The sequence below is a fragment of the Candoia aspera genome, chromosome 7 (assembly GCF_035149785.1).
Source record: "Candoia aspera isolate rCanAsp1 chromosome 7, rCanAsp1.hap2, whole genome shotgun sequence".
In the NCBI taxonomy this organism is placed as follows: domain Eukaryota; kingdom Metazoa; phylum Chordata; class Lepidosauria; order Squamata; family Boidae; genus Candoia; species Candoia aspera.
The window spans coordinates 79,522,267-79,544,460 of NC_086159.1; the positions used below are offsets into that span (position 1 = coordinate 79,522,267).

General features: G+C 40.8%; 2 protein-coding genes across 3 annotated transcripts in view; one reads left to right on the plus strand and one right to left on the minus strand.

Moving 5' to 3' along the window:
- Positions 1 to 22,194, plus strand: part of TSPO (translocator protein) — a 479,738-nt gene that overhangs the window by 247,696 nt on the left and 209,848 nt on the right. The window lies entirely within an intron of this gene.
- The window catches only part of SCUBE1 (signal peptide, CUB domain and EGF like domain containing 1), a 239,113-nt gene that overhangs the window by 183,866 nt on the left and 33,053 nt on the right, over positions 1 to 22,194 (minus strand). For both annotated transcript variants that reach the window (XM_063308264.1, XM_063308263.1), the window contains exon 3: positions 13,681 to 13,809. In XM_063308264.1, coding sequence (XP_063164334.1) covers positions 13,681 to 13,809 — 129 coding nt within the window. The remainder of the gene's footprint in view (positions 1 to 13,680; positions 13,810 to 22,194) is intronic.

Sequence of the window (22,194 nt, forward strand, 5' to 3'; positions counted from 1 at the left end):
TAGTTCTGTGCAGCAACTATTCCAGAATGCAAATAGATGAACATATGAAATATCCTTCTCATATATACATACACATATACACACACACACACACGGTATTTAAAAAGCTCTCTGCCCTCTGCCTTAATCTTTCCTTGTTGTGCTAGATTGTGAATGAAATAAGGTCTGATCTTCCCTTGCAATACACTGAAATAGAAATGAAGTGGTACCTTGCCTACTTTAGGAAGACTGGAGTGGAAGAGGGATGGAGAGGAAAGGAAAAATAGAGATTATATTGCTGAATCTTCCCCCCCACCCAACACACCTCAAGTAGGCAAGTTTCCATTTCATTTCTATTAACAGTATGCTGCAAGGGAAGATCAGGACCTATTTCTTCCACAATTAAAGGCTATCAACTGTGTGTAGGCAGCAGCTCAGATGCTATGGGCAAAGCTCTTTGCAGAAACCATTAAATCACCAATGCAGTTAACCAGTTGAGGGGAAATGAAAGGCAGAATTATATTATGCTTCCCCTGAAAAAAACTTTTAAGGAAGACTTCAAGAATGCAACCACAGGAGCAAAATTAGAAGGAGGGACCATCAAAATATCACCAGTCCTGTGTTCCTGGTTCCCTGTGTAGCTACTCTCTTTTCATGGCTGGAAAGACAGGTCAACATCCTGAAACTGTGTATGGATGATACTCTTTACAGTTATTGATTTGACCTATTCACAAAGTATCATGTCTCTTCTATGCATGTGCATTGTTTCTTAAGAATGTGACTAAATTACAACTTCAGTTCTGTTTAAAGCAGTGCCCGTTGATCCAGACACATCAGACATGCTCACAGGCAAGTAGGAGAGTGAAGCACCTCCATTTGTATCTTTTCCATGTAGTAAAGCTTGTTGCAAAAGAGTCTTGACTCCTCCTAATATAAATATTTGCCAAATAAAATAAAAGCATGGGCATGCAGCACTAGACTGCAATAATTCCAAATCAAGAGTTGAGAGATGGGTGTAAAAGGGATGAGGTAGGGGACACAGACATTCTTTGTGCAGGCTGGGAAGATCCATCATCTGAACCCTTTTCAGTTGGGGTTCAGGTGTGGGCATGGAACTGAAGCAACACCGATTGCTCTTGTGGGGGACCTGGGACGAGAGCAGGGCAATGGTAGCACCAGTCTCCTGTTTTGGCAGCTTTTTATATTGTCGATTGTGATCTCCTCTTGGACCCCCTCCAAAGGTGGATACTGTTTTACAATGGTTCTTCTCCATCCTGACAGAGGGGTTCCATTCAGAAATAGTGGAGGGAGGGCAGAAGTCCTATTCTAGAGCTTTCGACTGTGGGGCGCTGCAAGATCTTACACTCGCACCTCTCCCGTTTAACATACTGTATATATAAAGCCATTGGGGAAGGCCATTTAGCAGTGCAGGGTCAAGTATCATCGATATGTTGATGATACACGGTTGTACATCTCAACCTCAGGGCAAACAGAATATGTGGTTAAAGTCCTTCCCAGGGCCTGGAGGCGGCCAGAGTGTGGTTGGGGAAGAATAGGCTTAGACTCAATTTCAGCAAGATGTAGTGGCTGTAGTATGGAAGCTTTCCATATACCAGAGATATACCATCTTTGGTTCTCGGTGAGGATGTACCACCTGGGGCAGAACTGGCCTGTAAACTGGGGTCCTCCTGGATTCTCAGTTCCTACTTGAGGAATAGGTGGCAAAGAGGGTTTTGCATAATTATCTTTTGTACATCAGTGACAATCTTACCTGGCCTGAGAGGCCCTACTTCAGCCACTAATGACTTGGTTACCTCTCACTTGGACTTCTGCAATGTGTTTTATATATGGTTGCTTGAAGACCACTCAGAAATGTCAGCTGCTCCAGAATGCAGTGGCCTGGGTAGTGATGGGTGCTAGTAGGCAGTCCCATGTCTCTACTATGGGAGCTGCCCTGGCTACCATTTAGTTGTGGGGTGGAATTCAAGGTGCCATTTGTCACTTTTAAACCCTGTATGGCATTGAATCTGGTTATCTTTGGAATTGCCGACTTCTCCTGGATTTGAAGAATGGTCTCTTTTTGGGTCTCTTCATTAAGAGAATGCCATCTGCAGGGATCCCAGGGATGAGCCTTCTCATTCCCCACCTGCTTCCTTTGGAATTGCACCCCTGCCTCCTCCATCTGCCCCCGAGGTTGGACAGGCTCCTCCCGGTTAACCTTCTGGAAAGCCACTGAGACCTGACTGTTCTCCAAGGCTTGGAGTGGGGAGTTTTTGGGATGAGGGAGGCCTCCTGCTGTAGAATGTTCATTTACTCGTTTGGTGCAAAGTTTATTGCAACTGTAATTTGTTTCTTTGGTTTCTTATTTCTTTTGTTTTTAACTCTCTTACTGGACAGAGTTTTTTAAGCAGCTCTAGATTAGAGTGCCCTAGTAAGTAAGTAAGCAAGTAAATAAATAAATGAATATTTACTATATAAATATACTAATAAGAAAGTAAATATAGTCCCAAACCATGTTTCACTTGTAAATTACTCATTCTTCAAAGCAAGGAACACCACATAACAAATTTTCTCGTGCACACTTGTTTGTGCTTTACACACAACATTTACTGTATACGTTCATTTAGAGACTTCTGCTGAGTGTGAAAACTCTCCTTCCCTTCCACCATTCCACTCTGGAGAAGGTTACAGCTTTATGACATCCTTCGTATCTTTCCAGGCACATTGTAAACACTGCTCCATGTGCAAACCATTGGAATACCCATCTCTCCTTAAAAAGTAATTTCCAAAGGATGAATGCAAATAACTTAGAGAACACTTAGCAATTCCAAGGAACTGATAAACTTGGAAGCATTTCAGAAAAAACACTTTTCATGACATTTGGATCTCTGGAGGCACCCACAGCCTATGGCAAAAGCATCAGTGAAAGATCTGAATCAGCCTGGGAGCCAAAGTGAGTTGCAGCTTCCAAGGACTGTATATGAATTTCCCTGCTATATGTTATTTATTTATTTATTTATTAAATTTCTCTGCCGCCCATCTCATACACAATGACTCTGGGCAGCTTACAAATAATAAAAGTAAATATAAAAGCATATAAATACAAATATAAATATTGAATATAAAATATAAAATTCAAAATGGGAAATAAGATCTTATCCTGGCACCCCCACGGGGCCAACCACCCCCATGAAGAGCCATTGCCCCTCCCATCCCAGACCAGGTGGCACAACCGTATTTTTACTCCCTTTTGAAAGGCTGGGAGAGTGGGGGCCTGTCTTACCCCTGGGGGTAGCTTGTTCTAGAGGGCAGATGCCATGGCAGAGAAGGCCCTCCTCCTGGACCCTGCCAATCGACAATCCCTCACGGTCAGGGTCCGTGACATGCCTTCTCAGCCTGACCGGGCAGGATGGGCCGATGTAGCGGGGGTGAGGCGGTCCCTCAGGCTGCCTGGCTCCATGCCATGTAGGGCTTTAAAGGTGATAACCAACACCTTGAATTGGACCCGGAAGCAAACTGGCACCCAATGCAGCTTGCGCAGCAACGGTGTTATATGTGCCCTTCTAGGGGCTCCTAAGACTGCTCACGTGGCCGCATTTTGCACCAGCGGTAGCTTCCGGATACTCTTCAAGGGTAGCCCCATGTAGAGCACATTGCAGTAGTCTATGCGGCAGATGACCAGGGCATGAGTGACTGTTTGGAGGAACTCCTGATCCAGGAAAGGGCATAGCTGGCGCACAACATGAAGTTGTGCAAAGGCTCTCCTGGCCACAACTGCCACCTGCTCTTCGAGCAGGAGTTGTGAGTCCAGGAGAACCCCAGGTTCCTCATCGGAACTGTCTGGGGCAGTGCAACCCCATCCACAGTCAAAGATGGCAAATTCCCGGATACTCAGGAGTTTATGCATTTGCTACAGGAAACTTCAATGTTCCTGCAGTAGCCAAGATTGCAGTAGAAGTGTGAACTCATTCATATCAGGGCATTTCAACACAGACATTTCCACTCTCCAATCCCTCCAAACTATTTTTAAACCAATTGGGAGATTATTTGACTGCTGCCCACTTCAGAGCACAAGTAAGAGGCAGGGTACCTCTTTTGTGCCCACTTTCTAGGTTACCAATGGGAGAATGCAAAGAATCTAATTCAATCCATGTCCTGCTTCAAACTACTGCAGGTTATGAATTTTACTGTATTTTAGCTGTTTTATGGTATCATATTTTATATTTTATATCTTATAGTGGCTGATGCCCAACTTTCTGATATGGTGATTTGACTAATCAATAAAGTTATTCATTCATACTGCAGGTTATGGAACTGCAGTAGCAGTAACAACAACATAGTATCCACACCTCCACAACGAATACATAAATACATGCTAACTACCCCCATCCATGTCTTCAAAATACCTCCAGACCATTTGTTTGCTATCTGCAAAAAAAAAAAAAAAAAAATCTGAGCAGTTATTGAAAAAGGGTAGCTACAAGGCTGCCAAGCTATCATTGCTGTACTATACATATTTAAAACCATCTTGCAGGTTATGATGCTGAAAGGATAGCATGCCATTAATTGTGCAGCCAGGCAGGCATGTTTCCCATCAAAATGCAATGACTTTGTTGTACATTTCAAGCAATGCCTACCAGCAGGCACTATGAACAGGATGCCTGTTGCAGTGTGGTATGGTGCAACAAACCCCCCTTCTCACCCCACATAAAAGTGAAAGAAGAGAAATGGCCAGCTCCCTGTGCATTCACAAAACTGGTCTTGGGGTGGGGGGTTTACACAGTAGCCTCATAGTTTGCAGCTGGCTGGTTCCCTTCTCCAGAAAAGGAGAAACTGATCTGTCATTGTTATTCCTGTTCCCTTCACCTGGATCACTATGTACCTGGAACCATGTCAAGCATCTACAAAGAGTTAAAACAGCTCAGGTCATATGTGACCCCATCCCCGTTCTCACAACAGTTGCTGATAAGGGGAGTTGTGAAGCCATCATGTCACCTTTCCCATTTAAGGACCTTGTGAAGAGAATGATAAACCAGCTGATGTAGGGGAAGCAAGAAGTTCTACCAATGGAAAACAGACTGCTCACAGCTCTACAGAATTTCAAATGGAAAGGCTTCACTTTTTTGGTGATTTCAGATGATTAAACTGAGGTAAAAATGAAACAGCATGAGAATCATGAAGTCTGGAATCGTGCAGATACCCCATGTGGCAGTGGCCTCTCACTAAAACACACAATGACCACCAGTTGTGAACAAAGAATTTAAAAAAAGGAAAACCAAACAAGAAGCCAATTTCATCATTTTCTCACAAATATTTTGTGTTTATATAAGCACACAAAGCCTTTTAAAATTTGTTTAGCCTCAGTTAACAATATTCAGTGCATTAACGTAAGAAAAAAACTTAGCTGAGCTGTTGAGTAATATAGAGACAAACAAACATCAGGAACAGAAACACTCATCTGGGGTTCTTACGACCCACATGTTGCAACCAGCTGTCCAAAGAGAGAAGAAAAACAAAGCTAAAAAACCAGAATGAAAGGAAGAAAGCACTGTTCTCTTTAATCAGGGCAGTGATTATGCAATCTTAAATCAATTAATGCTACAACTTGTTGACATTTCACATCTGGCAGTTTCTGAAATGATTTTTTTCCACAAGTGTGAGGCTCATTTCTCTTGATGTTTGGAGAATGATTGTACTGCTCCTCTTTGAAAGGTAGAGAAAGGCAGATAAGCCAGGTTTTGCGACCCACCTTGAAAAAAGATTGTCTTCCTTTCATTATAAAATGTATTATCCACTATTCATCAGGGAAACATTTTTGTGGTTAAATTTGAAAACATTTCTAAAATCTATTACAATGTCAAGAGAAAGTTTTGCATTTGAAGACTTTCCAGACGATTGTAGCTCACCCTGTGAAGGCTGACCGCTGGATCCTTCTGTGACTGAACAAGATCCTCGGCAGATCTTATCTGCCTCCCCAGACAAGGCAACCTCCAGGCATACAGACTTTGACTGCCAGAATCTGCATCAAGAACTCAGGTTGTTGAAGTCCACACATCTGCTGAGTACTCCGGTTGGGGAATATTGCCCTTTATTTTTGACTATTTAGTACTAAGTTCTCTACTAAGTACCCAATTTAGCCTGATTTAAATGTTTGCCTAAATAAGGGAAGGCCAAAACTATGTAAGTGACAAGCGCATACAGTTAAAAAAAAAGTCTAACTTTGAAATCTCCTGGTGGCCTCCCAACCATGTCAAATCCCTTATAGCTCTTTTCAAGGTCAGCCAGGTCCTGCTGCCTAGTTGGACAATGTGCAATAATAGTAGGACAATTTCTCTAGGGGTCAATTCAAAGTGACAAAATGGTATGCATGCTAGTATGTTGTTTAAATGCTTGATAAACATTTTTTGACCAGGAGTAGGAAATCCTGTGGAGGGCTGAAACAAGCAGGGAGGGAGGCCTTCTAGTTGTTAAAAACTCATTTTTATTTCTGTCCTTTTAACTTTCTTTCCGGAGCACTCTTCTTTCTTTCCCACACCAGCAACCTGCTGAAGAGCAGATCAACTGGATTTGCCAGCAGTGTTTTGGGTTGTTTGCAGAGAGCTCTTAAAATTAGGGTTGAGACAGGAAAGTCCCTGGACAACAATCTTTTTCCTTTGTGAGCATCTGGCATGCACCCAGCCCTCTGAGCATAGTTTGAGTTAAGTTGGGCCCCGTTCCTGGTCTCAAATGCCCTCCATCCCCACTACCCCCAGGGACAATCTGCTGCTCTGCCAGGCAAGGGCACCTCACAAGGGGTCCAAAAAGTCAAGGTGGCCCTGCAATTGAAGCCCTGACCCTTTCTAACATTCTATTTTTATTTATTATTAAATTTATACACCGCCCATCTCACTATAAAAGTAGCTTGGCTTTGACTGCGCAGCTGCCATCTTGACTTTTTTTAATCCCCTCTCTGCAGGTGCTCCTGCTGCCAAAGCCATGGCATGGTCCCACCCATCCACTGATCCATTGGCTTCTCTTTCTTCTACTTCCCTCAAGCTTAGCCAGGCACTGTTTATTTTTCCAGCCCCTCATTTGTTCATAATGTGTGGCCCAAATCTGTGAATGTCTGCTTGCTTCAAGGGAGCAGTCAGTCTTTACTTCACGGAGGATTGTCTATGCTTCTGAATAATCAGTAGCGTAGCATGGGCAGAATTTGTAATGTTACTATATTTATTCTGTTTAGCCAATCCTAAGCTATGCAGGGTCAGGATCTGGTTAGTATTTGGAGGAGAGATCTCTTGGGAAGGTCAGGACTGAAGGTTTGGCTGGGAAGTCAGAAGAACATTCTGGAAGAAGAAGATGGCCAACCTCTTCCAGACAGCGGTTGAGAAAACTCCATGGACACAGTCACGGCATCATTAAGAGTCAAGTCTGACTCGAGGGAGACTTCACTTAACACTTTTTATTCTGTGATGCTGCTTTTACATTGTATTGGTGTATTTTTGAAGAATAGGATGGATGCACCCATTGGCGCTAATAAGACAGAAATTTGCTATGGTTCTGCCTTGATTCTCTGCCAGTTTGCTCAGAAAGGATTCTCTGGATTTTTTCCCCAAGCAAATCTGCATGGAGCAGAGGCTGTGCCATCCAACTGTCTGCATATTTATGGGCAGTAAAGGTTTATTCCAATAGAAGCGAACATATATAACCCATGGTTGAACTGTGGACTCCTTGGTGCTCTCTGAGTTGTTTGCCTGCAGACGTTTCATTACCTGACTAGGTAACATCATCAGTGCTGGTGAGTGTGGAGTTTGCTCCCTGTTTATATACAGTGGCTTGCCCTGCCAGTGTTGGTGGGGGTGCGGTTTTCCCCTCGGTAGTTCCTTGATTAGGGGGCATTGTTCTCTGCTTGATCGTTTGACTGGTGTCAATCCCTGCTTATCTGGGTGTAGGCTGCTGGAGAGAACGTGTTCTGGTCTCTTTGTTTCCTTCCTAGCTTTTTTATTGTCTCCTTTGAATGGTGTATAGATATAGTTTATTTCTATGTGTCTATTGATGGCTGATATGTCTGAATGCCCAGCTTCTGGGAATTCCCTAGCATTTTTGGATTTATCTTGGCCTCAGATGCTCACCACTTCCCAGGTGAAACGGTGGCTGAGTCTGTCCAAGTGTGGTGAGATTAAGGAGTTTTCATCACATCTTCTGACTGCCAGTTGGTGTTCATGGATGCGCCCTGCGGGTCTTCTGCCTGTGCGTCCTACATAGTGGCTCTGGCAGCCCTTACACTGTATTTATTTATTTATATATCAAATTTATTCACCGCCCATCACACACAGAGAGCGACCTTGGGCAGTGTACATAAAACAGGAATAAAATCTTAGTTAAAATGCAATAAAACAATACAATAAAAACAATCTTCATAATAATGTTGTATTATCTGTGTATGTTGTAGATGACTCCTGTTTTTCCTTCTTGGGCTCCTGGGTCTTTCAGTTTACTTAGGATGTTCTGGAGGGCTTTGGTTGGTTTGTGTGCTACGGTGACGCCGTGTGGCTGGAAGAGTCTGCTGGTGGTTTCTGAGCTGTTTCTGATGAATGGCAGAGTCATCCATCTCCTGGCTGGTGTTGGTTGGGCTGCAGTGGGGGGAGTGCTCTGCCTCCTCTTCCTGGGGCTCCGGGCGGCTGCTGGGCATGAGCGCTCATCTGAATAATGTTCTCACGCAGCTCCTCTTGTGGGAGATGGGGTTGTTGCTTTGTTGATGGAGCACTTGGTTTGTGTGGGTAGCTTTCCAGGAGACTAGCGTTTCTAATTTATTGATATCAATAAAAGATTTATTGATATCAAACATAATTACCACCAAGTAGCACACATATTGAGCATTTAGGATTTTCTTATTATAAATATAGCAGATTTAAAATTTTTCCTATACATAATATAAATTAGTTGTATTCTGAATTCCACATTTCCCAGTGCTCAACTGGTATTTGACTTTGACAGAGGAAAAAGAATAATGATGGAAAATGAACACACACACACCCAAGCATGAGCAGAGAGAGGGGAAGTCAATTAATCAATAAGTCAATGGGAAAGAAAATCAAACAGAAGAGAACATCTGGACAAATATGCCACTTGCTTGTAAGAAAATAAAGTATTTCCCTTATGCCCAGGAACAGAAAATTTATTTCACCACTGGTTTCAGATTAAGGCCTCAAGGAATCTTCATTTCACAAGGCTAAATATTAATCCTGTGCCCCCTGAACTGAACATAAAATAATAACCTTCAGAAGAAACTTTTGCTGTTTCAAGTAATTACAATGTTAAAACTGATTATATTTAACCAGATGAGAATCTCACCATGGTTTGAATCCCCCATAGTATCATTTCATGTCATATTTGAGAAACTGCTCAATAAAAATGTCAAATAGAGAATGACTTCCCCCAAGGGCAGACTTGGACCCTTCCCAATATAAATGTGTAGCCAAGGAATCTCAACCAAAGAAGGTAAAATAAAACTCATTCCATCTGAATAGAAAGAAAAAAGGCTCAACTAAGAAAGATATTGTGGTGAATAATAAATCAACCGCATCTCTACAAATTTAAATGGAAATGACATTTCAGTTCTTTCTTATTATGATGATTATTATCTTTCTGCAATTGCCTTTGCAACATTATTGTTGCACACTGGCCCAAAGAGAAATTTGGATCGCAGGGTATCAGTCTACTCAGGAAAATATTCACAAAACAATGGGTGATGTTGGATCATCCAAACCTGCCAAAATATTTGCAGAAGATTTTACTTATTCCTGGTGTGTTTTTTACAATACAAGTCTTTTCAATAAGCAGAAATAGCAGAGAAAAGGTGAAGAAAAATACACATTTATATTTTACTAGTCCCTTTAAAGAATGGGATGGGTTTGCCACATTAGTACTAATCAGATGAAAGGACCCCCTGCTGTTTGGGAATTAAAACTATTCCATGAAAGTTATTACTCAGAAATAATTCTCTCTGGAGTTTTTTCCCCAAGGAATTCTTCTCCCAAGAGCAAACGCTGCCTAATCTCGCTTGGATTCTTCCCTGATCCATCTACCAAACATAAAATAACTCAGAAAAAGGGGCAGGTGATGGGGGATATGATTTCCTCCTATTCAAGGGTTCTTCCAGCAAGGAACAGAACAATCCACTTTCCATCAAGCTGAATTGCCTTAGATGTTGTAGTCCAAATATTTCCAACTTCCGGAAGCACCTTTTCTAAGAAACTTTATTAAAAGCTTTTATGATCTCCAGCGAAAACCTTTGCCTTTTAATACAATGTGTTAGGTGCTACCCAGGTTCCTTTTGCTTTTGGTAGACTTTTGGCTACCAGAGACTCTCCTCCTACAATGTCTACAAGGGAAACCCTTCAGGTGATTAGTCGGGGAACCAGGATAACATAGGAACAATAACAGGGCTTAGGAGCTGGTTCTTTGAGGGCCTGCCCATCCTCATCCCACCTGACCTGACAGGATTGTCATACTCCGGATCCCATTGATTAAACAACGCCATCTGGTAGGATCCAGGAAGCAGGACCTCTTTCTCTCTCTCTCTGTTTTTTTTTTCTTTTTTGGTCTCATTTTTTTATTATATACTTTGAAAGAATATAAAAAATAGTACAAATAAGAAAATCAGGTACAGATAGAGAAATACAGGCAAATAACAGATTTGAAATATAAAACTAATATATTCCAATACATCATTAGAAGCAAGTCTTCTCTGTCATGGTGCCTATCCTCTGGAAGTTGTGCTCTTTTAAATGATTTAATTTTTTTCCAGACTTTTTCTTTTGATGACATAATTCTTTGTTTTTATTGTGTTTTTTTATATATGTATTCTGTAAGCCACCTAGCATCATAATAGACTGGGGCGCCTTTAAATCTCACAAATGTATTAATTAATTAATTATAACACAGATTAATAACATAATAAACAATAACATAAGTATAATAAAATAATCTAAGATATAATAAACAATAAAAATGACAATGTAATAATAAGATCCCTTCCCATTAGATAGATTTTGCTTTTTCCCACTGATAGCCCCACCATGACAAGGGCGATGTGTGAACAAACATTAATTATTATTAATACCTGTACTGTTAGCAGCCCATGGTATTTTAATTTTGACTTACATCAGCCATAAATTAAGATTACTTAAGATGGCTACATCACCTTCATGGGTCATGTAAAGACGGTGGTGGACATTGGGTGTTTGAAGCTGTCCCTTTTTTCACATGCATCATAAAAAGAGGGTAGGGATTGTGTGGTTGTGGCTCAGCTGCCATCTTGACTTTTTTGACCCCCGTGGCTGGCTTTCTGAGCTAGTGGTGTGCAAAAGCGTCCAATGGTGCTATCATGGAAAGAAAGGAAGGGGTTCCCAGTCCTTGGATCAAGGATGACTCTTTTAAACTCAGCTCTAGGAAAAACAAACCTTAGACTGTCCTACAGAACATAGAAACCCAACATTTTAAAACCCTGTGAAAAGCCAAGGTACAAAAAGGGTAACTGCAATTATGAAATATTACAAGAGAGGGAGATTTGAGTTAGAAAGTTCCTTTTTAAGTACCTATTTAATTTTGCATCTGATTCTCAGTGCAGTCACAGCACTGATTCATTGCCAAGAAAATGAATTAAAAGCATCTCTGCCTGATTAGAAGATTGCTAAACAGGTCTGTTAGCAGAAGCCTCACCATTTTATAGAAATCTGATTTAAGACAAAACCAGTTTGTTAATAGACTAAATGCTATTTATTTTGTTCAATAACATTTCTGGGTTTGGGGTCTGGCCAGAAAGTCAATACACTACTTAGCAGATGAACCCACTTTCTTAACAATCCTATGTGTATACATCTATACAAATAAGAACAGAAACAAGGAAGGATTTGATTTCTAAAAGACTAGAAATTTTGAGAGAAACCAAAATTAATTTCATAAGACCATTTTCATTCCTAATGAACTTAAACATACCTAATCACATGCTATATACTTTTTAAAAATATATATCCCTTAGCTTTTACCAAGTAATTAATCTATGTTACAAGCATTAAAATGTATATATTTCAGTATATTATTGTCATTCTTGTAAAGAATATATCCACCTACTTGTGATTATAATTGGATCAGCATGAATGGAGATACCAAAATCTATCAAGTAATCTTTACCCTTATGATGCAATGGAAATACGATCTGCCAACATCAGTAAAGGCACTTCTAAAGTGCATTGCCCTTGACAAACTCAAATGAGCTGCAACAAAATTTTTCATCCTCTGAGACCGATAGCAATTTGACAGTTTCAGAGGCTGAGGATCCACTGGTCTTATTTTCTTCCAAACATTTATTCCCCCACCAAAAAATCTACTGAAACACCACATTTTTAAATTGTTGCTATCCAACTAAATAAATACGCATTGACAAACATGAATGAAGCAGATAATGCAAAAATAAAAGATCAAGGTGGCAGAGGAGTAAAGGTTTGGGAAAGGGACAGTGGGCATGCATGACATGTATTTTCTACATACATAGAAGTATCTGAAACATCTTGCACACAAATCGCAGTTTGTAAAAATCCAAACTGATAGGTGTCCTATTGTCCCACGTATTAAAAAAATACTTATAAATGAATTAGTTGAGAGAAACATTAGCCCAGATACTATAGGATGAGACAACCAATCCTGTGGTTGTACAACAAATTTGGACTTGATGCACTGATAGGACACAAGCATTTTGTGAAATTATGACAACTGGAAACTGTGACTAACTGGGCAGTATAAGCACTGAGAAGGGGTTGGCCTCAATGGCCCCTATAATTTAAGGATTCTGTCATTTAATGTACAGTAAATCAACCAGCAAATGACTAATCTTTTAGATTAGTCCTAGACTCAGAAACCTAAGCAGGGTCAATCCTGGCTAGTACTTGGATGAGAGATCACCTGGAAGCTGCAAAAACATGCCAGAAGAACACAGTGACAAACCACTTCCATATTATTGCCAAGAAAACAACATAGGCTTGACAGTGATGTCATTAAGAGTTGAGCTCAACTCAGAGGAAATTTACTTTTTATTACTTTGTTTTATCAGATATAAGTTACTACACACATGCACACAGGTATGTTTCAACCCATCAAAATTTATTTACGGTCCAAGACCAAACACAATAAAAGACCAGCATACAATACAATAACTATAAAAAGAAATTTTAAAATTGTGAGAAAATCCTAAAGTGATTAGCAGCTAACAATTAATGGCATGGGGGAGGAACCAGACGGTTTCTAGCAGCTAAAGCCACTGATAAAAATTCTGCAACCTTGTTAGGGGGTTTCTGAAGGGTGGTCACCCAGGGGGAGGGTAACAGCCTCCTGGTCACAATGGTAATTAGTATTGTTAACAATTGGAAGTATTAAACTAGATCACCATTTGGTATGCAACGGACATTTTAAGAGCACATGAGAGACAGACTCTACCTGCAGATAGGGTGGATCATAGTTCCAGAGCCACAGTTTAATTTGAACAATATCAGCAAGTTACTTGAAAAGACAATCCACAGTTTAAGGCTTGGAATAAGATCATCATGATTGCCTTACCAGCATTCAAATTAGATAGTTTTGTGCTTCCTTGGAGGAATGAGTGCTATCCAACAGATAAGAAATTGTATCATATGACCATCAAGTTTCTCCACAATAATGACTCACCGAGGCAATTGTGTCCATCTTCAGCCAACATGAAGCCATCATAGCATGTGCATCTGTAGTTCCCAGGAATATTGATGCATTCATGTACACAACCTCCATTGTAGAAGTCATTTTCACATTCATCAATGTCTGAAAACAAAAGAAAAGAAGAAGAAAAAAAACCCAGTGCCAGGTATATAATATCTAATGCAACAGAAAACAGCATCGATTAATATTGTAGAATTAATACTCAAGTGCTATAATTTCCATTTATAAGGATGGAAAAAAGTCATTTCTGTAATCTAATTAGAAATGTTATTATTATATGGGATCCCAATAAATGCTTGCTTGTCTACAAGATCCTATTAAAACACTCCCAACCCTCAGAGGGCTGACTGTAGGGTACACACAACACCTCTAAAAAACAGGTGGAGCTTTGATCACACCAGTGTTTCTCAGCCTTGGCAACTTTAGGATGTGTGGACTTCAACTCCCAGAATTCCCCAGCCAGCAACTCCCAGTTGAAGCCCACACGTCTTAAAATTGCCAAGGCTGAGGAACACTGGCTCACACCCTCGTGGCTGCCATCTTGATTTTTTTTAACTACACCCAGTGGACACCACCCCTGTGCCATCAGCAGCCAAGAACTTGGTTGAAGCTTCCCCAACATTCAGACTGGCACAGCTAGTAAGGAACATTTATTCTAATCTGATGACTGTCCTGTCAGATTAGGTTGCAGTCCCTTCACACAATGTCTCCAGCTTCAACTTGTTCCCTTTCTCCTGCCCTTCCTATAACTTGACAGAAGCTCTGCTTTACATTTCTCATGGTTAGCACTAGGTGTAAGCTGGTTATTGACACTGTCGGTACTCCTTCCCTAGGTATCCCCAGCGTAGCTCCCATAATTACTCTTGTAATCCTGGAGCGATGGAGTGGGCAGCCTTGCCACATGCTTTGCTACCGCCACTCAGACCCCTGCTTTGTTGGGGTGCCCTTTCTGGGGGCAGGGAAATGTGTTTAGGGGAGAGGGGCTACTGACACTGATTGTAGTAGGAACGCACTACATTAAGAACCAGAGGGGTTTGTGAGGTATAGATCTTACCATCAGGCATCCATGCTAGAGCCTTTTCCCTGTAAAGCAAAGTAGCTGTGAATGTCCTCTCCTGAAGAGACAGCCAGAACAACTGTCCCACTTAGGAAAAACACAGCTGCTTTCATGGTTAAGCTGCTCCTTACATGCTCTCACACAGTGCAGAGCCCTCTTTGGAGGATGTGCACAGCTCCAATATAGGACACAGAGTCCTAACCATTTTCCCCGGCCTCCTTGCAAAAGCCATTCCCAACATAGACTCCTCTGTTCCCATCACAAAGTGAAAGTCTATAGTAAAATGTTATAAGGAGACTGCTTTTCATGAAGTCTCCAAGTTTAATTCTGGGACTGCCCTATTTGGGGTGGGAAAAACTCCAGTCTGAAACTGTGGGGAGTTGTTACCACTCAGTATAGACAGCACTAAATAAGATGGACTGAGGTCTGATGTGCTATAAGGTAGCTTCCCACATTCCCATTGTAGAACATGGAACCCTTTTCCTAAGAAATCATGGGAAGTTGTTGAATTTTTGAAAAAAAGGGTTGTTGCCAAGCATGCGTACACGCACACGCACACACACACAAACACACACAGCCAAACCCTAATGAATTCTTAGGACTGCTGCAATGTGTTTCTGTCACAAGCTTTAAAAAGGGAGAAGAGTGTGGTAGTAGGTTGTTAAGTGGGAGAGGATTGGAATTGTAAATCGGGCATGTCTGAAGGACCCCGGTTCCCTGCCTTTGTAGTAAATGATGCTTTTATGGTAATGGCCAAAGTCATCCATAAGAGAAATAATGAACAATCTTAAACTACAGTCTAGACTCTCCTATCCTGAGCATTGCCTGATGACAGCCTTTCATCAAATATGAGCTCTATTTGGCCAGAATGTATGTTTTTCTTTCATACTATGCTCCTTTTACAATTGGATCTGGAACTAATTTGAGAAGCATAAATTGCAATTGACTTTCATTAATTTATGTTCTTGAACCTCTGTAGAAATGCAGTCATCAGGAAGCCGCCTGCCTGCATCAATCTTAAACCTCTTTTCATCTAAATCAGCTATTCAATTCCAAAACATCGCACTTGGGGAAATCATGCAGCAGAGTTTGGGTACTAAAAAGGCTTGAAATGTAATATTTTGATTGCTGATATGTCAGTAGTTAGCTACATGGAAATATTTGTTCAGACATCTGGAATGAACAGGTAAACTTGTACAATGTTGAACAAACACAAATTGAAATAAATGATATGTCAACAAAGAAGCACAGAAGATGAAATTAATAGGGTTTGGCTTAAAGGCAGTGAATACTAATGGCCAAGGTACACCTCCAGTGGCCAGTCATTGCCCTGTACATTCACTTCATCCTGGGCTATTGGGCTATGTTCCCAGCTGATCAGCACTTCCTTCCAGTTGATCTAAAAATGGCCCATGGAGAGCAGGAAGTCTCCTGGCCACCATTTGCCTTCTTTTCTTCTACCAGCACACCTGTCACAGTGAGCAACCTTTTGGTTTCTGCCCAGGCCATATGAAGCATACCTTCCCTTCCTTCTCACCCTGTGCCCCCTTTTGATTTAAACAAAGAAAAAAATAAATTATAAGGTAGGGATGTTGCTACTTGGTTATGAAGTTCCTTTGCAGCTTAATGGGTACAAAGTTTCTAAGAGGACTCCAAATAAAATAAATAAATAAAAATCAGAGCAACGATGGGGCCATGAGGGGAAAAAAGAAAAGGAAGGGTCTGCTTTAGTGCCAAGGAAGATAATTTGGGAAGGCATCCTTGTGTGCAAACATCTGGGGAAGCAGAGGGACGAGTGAGGAGGGAACAATCCGTAAAGGAAAAGGCTGGTTCAGGTAGACAGGTCCACCCACCCGAAGTCCAGCCAGCCAGCCAGCCAGCCAGGCTCACCTTCCTGCATGGATGGGAAAGGCAAGAAGCAGGGGAATGACCAGTCAGGCCAGAGCCCAACCCACTGGGAGTTGGGAGCAGCATGGGAGACCAACAGCTTAGGCTGCATGTGGAACAGCTGTGTGTTGATGGACTTGACAAATCAAAGGTGGCTGCCAAATTGACTGGTCTGTAATTTCGGTATACTTTTTTCTCCTCTCCTCTTCTCTCCCAATTGAACCAACACAATTATTAGCCAATCTTTAGATATGGTAACATCATCAATCTGAGTGCCTTTTAGATATATGGAAGAACAGCAAGATAACTTTCTATTTAAAAAAATATATTACGAGTTATTTTTAGAAGGAAAGCCTGTATTGTTTTGATTCTTGATTTTACTGTAGTTTAGAACCTGTACAGAGTTTGTTTAGGAACAGTAGCAGCAGGTGCAATTCTGATTCATGGAGTTCTGTGTATGCAGTAGTGCTACTGAGATGATTTCTCAAGTAAACAAAACTTTGCCACACATTCCAGCAACTGGTAATTCGTTAAAAACTAATTGGGTGGCCAACCTAGCAGTTCGAAAACGTGCAAATGTGAGTCGATTAATAGGTACCGCTTCGGCGGGCAGGTAACGGCGTTCTGTTTAGTCATGCCGGCCACATGACCACGGAACTGTCTACGGACAAACGCCGGCTCTTCGGCTTTGAAACGGAGATGAGCACCACCCCCTAGAGTCGGACACGGCTGGACTTCATGTCAAGGGAAACCTTTACCTTTACCTAATTGGGAGGCATCCTAAGGTACACTGTATATCAAAGTACTATTTGTTCATTGAAGGGAACAATTTGTTAGGAACAGAAGGTATAGAAAGAGAAGAATAATTGGACTCCATGTTAAATTATCCATTCCTCCTCAGAAATCCAAGTCAATGAACTTGGTGAGGGTATAGATTTATTTTCTGGCTGAAAAAATGGAGGAACAAATAAAAATGGTATCTACTATCACTTACCCATCCACCCAAACAAAAATAACAGATTTGGTTTTCCGAATGCAAACTACTTTATCTCTTCCAAAGAGGCATAAAGTGGTAGTGATACAATTTAATGTTGTGTGAACATAAATATACAGTATTTCAAAATCACTGGATGCAATAGATTTCAAATATTCTGTCCTGTTCTGAGCCATACACTTTAGGAAGGATTCAGACAAATTGGGTTAGGTCCAGAGAAGGACACCAAAGGTGACCAGGGAAAATTAAATTCTATGAAGTGAATGTGTGGGTATGTTTGGCCTTGAAAAAAATGGGGTGGGCTCCTCTTCACTGGACGTCTTCAAGGGGAGGCCAGGTAGGCATCATATGGGGATGCTTTAATCTGGGTTCCTGTTCTGAGCAGTGGGCTGGAGTTATAGGACTAAATAGCCCTTCCAACTCAAAGTTCTCACTCCTGTCTTGTTTTTTCTTTTTTGGTGGGGGGAGAGAATACAAGGATCCTTTTAAATTTGTCATCACTATCAAAACAAGCTCCCACCTATCAAATCAAGTTATGCAGCCCAATTCTATACATGTAAATCTCATAACATTCAATGAGACCTGATGCAGCTAAACTAATACTGACTACAGCCTCAGTTAACATCCTTTCATATCATCATTACTGAAGATGATGCTTACCATCATTTAATAACTTTGCAAATCTAAATGTCATGGATTTTTTATGTCTAAAAAGTATAAAGATGAATGCTGGCACCTTTGTTTAACTCACATATGGCTCACACCTGATTCTTAAAATAAGGTGAAGCTGGAAAGGAAATCCACACTTGGAAAGGTTTGTGTAGCGACTTCCGGTGGAAACATGGTGGACTGAACAGCTTTGCCTGTGAGCAATGCAGGCAAAATTGGCATCATGGCAGTTTTTTTCGGGCTCAGGCTGGTTTCTCCTGAAGCCCAGGAGCACTTTTCCAGACCAAGGAAAATGCTTGGAGTCAACCCATTTGCCCTCCAGACGGCGAGTTGCAGCCAGGAGATTGTAAACAGCAGTCGCGATCAACAGATAAGACTTCGCCGGGGAGGCTGGGAAGACACCATTTCTGAGCTGCGCTGCAGCCCTTAAAGGGGCATTAAGTCCAGCCACTCCATTTCTATAGCACCCAATTTTTTTTAAAGTATTTCTACCCTAAGAGAGGCTTTCTACATCAAGGAGAAACTATCTCTCTTGGTGCTTATCGTTATTTCTGTGATTAATTAAAAATCTTTTTTTAAGCTTTGGATTTTGCTTTCCATCCATTACTAAGGGGGGTTGAGCATATGTTATCGTCTCTCTGTTACTATTTTTGCGCTAATTTTGAAGATTTTTGCATCTTTCCTACACCTTGAATCTGCCGTTCTGAACTTTTACTTTCCTGCCGCTACTTTCTCTGCCTGTGATCTTATCTTAACTCAGTTCGGAAATTTTCCATTGCCATGCACTTCTGCTGGTTAAGTATCTAGGGGACGCCATAACTTACTGCCTCAGGCATGGAGGATCTTAACCAGGCTTTCTTTGACTTTCACCGAGACATTAAAGCAGATATTAAAGCAGATATTAAGCAGATTTTTTCTGATTCCTGCCAAGTTATTATGCAAGACATTCAGAGCATTGAGGAAAATATGTGGTCTAAAATGTGCCATCTGGTTGGGGATGATGTGGATGAACCTGAGGAATCTAACAGTGATGGAAATGTCTCTCCCAAGAGTGAGATTTGGGCTTCTGTTGAAATCCTGGATAAAATTGGCAATGCTGAATTGAAGAACTTAAACGGAGAAATCAAGCTGCAAGATATGAGTGAATTTGAGTTTCTGATGGAATGTTATGGAAAAGAAGGGATTATTATATATGGGAGGTTTTTTGAAGAGAAGTCTGTGTTTGTGAGGGGAGCAGTTGGGCTATTTGATCTCTTTAAGAAAATAGCTCTGTGCCTATTATGGGAATATGTAAATGTCTTGGTCTATTTTGAAGTGGGTTAAGGGACTGAAAATATTTATCTGGATGGTCTTTTGGCTTTGGATGATTTTACTTACCGTTAATGATTGGGATTATGATTATTAAGGTCTCTTCATGTTTTTTGAATCCACATCTTTTGTATTATTAATTATAGTGGTAGATAATTTACATGCTTTTTTATTTTTGATCTTTATTATAGTAGACAGAAATGTATAGAATAGTAGTAGGAAGGGTATAATTAAGTAATTGTTATTTTGGGGGGGGAGTTGATTAGGTGATTTATACTTTTTCTTTTCTTTTAATATAAAGGGAGGGAGCAACTGTATTTAGTGATTTTTATAATGTGTTAAGGGGTTGACTTGTAGAAATAACGTGATTTTGGTTTAATATAGAGTAAGGGATTGATTATGGGAAATTGCTGTATACCCTTGATGTTTAAAGTTGGAAGTCACCTCTTTTTGTAACCTATCTAAAAAGAATTTCTCTTGTGTTTTCACACTTTTTTAGTTCTTTTTTTGTAGTTCTTTTTGTTTTGTTTTTCTGTATCTTTTTCTGAAATTCAATAAAATTCTTTAAAAAAAGAGAGAGAAGAAAAGGTTTGTGTAGCTCCTGGATTTCTCCAAACAGATACAAAGAAAGAGGCAACCTCGTTCTTCCCTCTGGGGTTTTCTCTCTGTTTGAAACAACATGGGGAAAAATAACTTTCAGTGCTAACCACAAATAATAATAGCGGTGGCTACTAAATCCAGCCAAAAGTAATGAATCCAAGCCTTTTCCACAGGGTCAGGAGTAATAAACACTTCAGGCTTTCTGGGTGGGAGGGTGAGGGGAAGGCATTCAGGATTTTCTGTATGTTTTTCAACTCTACAATTATCTATTTTAGGATGAAGTGATTAGATGTTACTTTTTCCCAATGGAAACACTGTAGTTTAGACATCTGCCTGTTATACCTACTCAAGCATATATTTCCTTAACTGAACACAATAGCAGCCAGATATACATATTTAGTCATCATCAGTTACTACTAATGAATTATTGAATGCCAAACATGAATAAGATACTTACCTGATAGTAATGTTCATTTGATTCTCGGCAAAGAAAATCAAGTATGATTTTCTAGCTTCTCTTGAGCGAGACTTGCATGTGTATCAAGAGATGTCTTTGTTAAAGGCATTTTGCCTGTAAGCATTATAGGCTTGTAATTGGCATGGTTTTTTAAAACCCTACAAAAATCAATTAAAGACATGCCACATGCCTCTTCATTTTATTGCTTTCTAGTTGTCATGATATTTTCAAGATGTTAGGGCCCGAGGAAACTGAAAAAAAAAAATTTAAAAGCTGGAGGATTGTTTGTGGAGACAAGGTCAAGGGTGAGCAATGGGAATGGAAGAGCTAAAGAAAGAAAAGCTGATGTTTATTAGGGAAAAAGAAAAGGCAGAAGTGCAACAGCTTTGATAATAGTCCGCGAGGAGCAGGAGGAGGAATTGCTAATTAACATACTAGGACTGGGGTATCTGTTATTAGTCAACCATCAGTCTACACAGTTGTAAATACTGACTTTTTTTTCTAACTCTGGGAGAGAGCGGGGCACATTTCTTTCTGCCTTCTATCTGTTTGTGTGATCAGCCTGGTTAGCCCTAGTTACCCATTTACTCAAAAGGATAAAGTGTTCGTCTTTGATCATGTGCAAGGACTGAGCAACTGGGCAAAAGATTATTCCTCTCTCTTGCAATGTTGTCAAAAACAAAATGTACACTTTCTTCATGAAGTTAATGACAATTATCTCCACTGTAAGGAGCGCTAACCCTAACTCCCCCCAATTGCCAAGGTTGCATGTAATTATACAACCTCTCAGGACAGTTTACAACAATAAAGCAACATTAAAACATTACTGTGATTTCAACAGAAGCAAAAAAAAAAAAAAAAAGGAGGAGGAGGAAAAGAGTCAACCATGGCAGCCACAATGATGCAGTTGTTTTTTGTGTGATGGGCTCCACTAATTTGTGCAGAAATTGTGAAAGGTCCCCTGTGCAAGCACCGAGTCATGTCTGACCCTTGGGGGGAACGCCGCTTTTGTGACATTTTCTTGGCAGAGCAGGGTGGTTTGCCATTGCCTTCCCCAGCCGTCACCCTCCCCAGCAAGCTGGGTCCTTGTTTTCCCAACCTCGGAAGGATGGAGGGCTGAGTCGACCTGAGCCGGCTGCCTGAGAGAGAATTCAGCTTCCGCTGGGATCGAACTCGGATCGCGGGGAGAGTTTTTGGTTGCAATACTGCCACCTACCCCCCTGCACCACACGAGGCTCTTGCAGAAACTGTATCTTTGGCCAAACAGATCAAAACAGGAAAAGCCCCAGATAATGACTTTATCCCCATAGAACTCATATGTCGTCATTTAGATGGGTGGACCTTCATCTTAGCTTCCCTTTTCACTTATATTGATAAAGCAGCAAGATTCCCAAGGGAATGGGGTCTAGCAGTTATAAAGGATGTGAAATCTATCAACCTATTAGCGTACTTAATCTCATCAGCAGAATGTACAGTACACCATTAAGAGAAGTTGCTGGATTTGGGTTGAGGCAG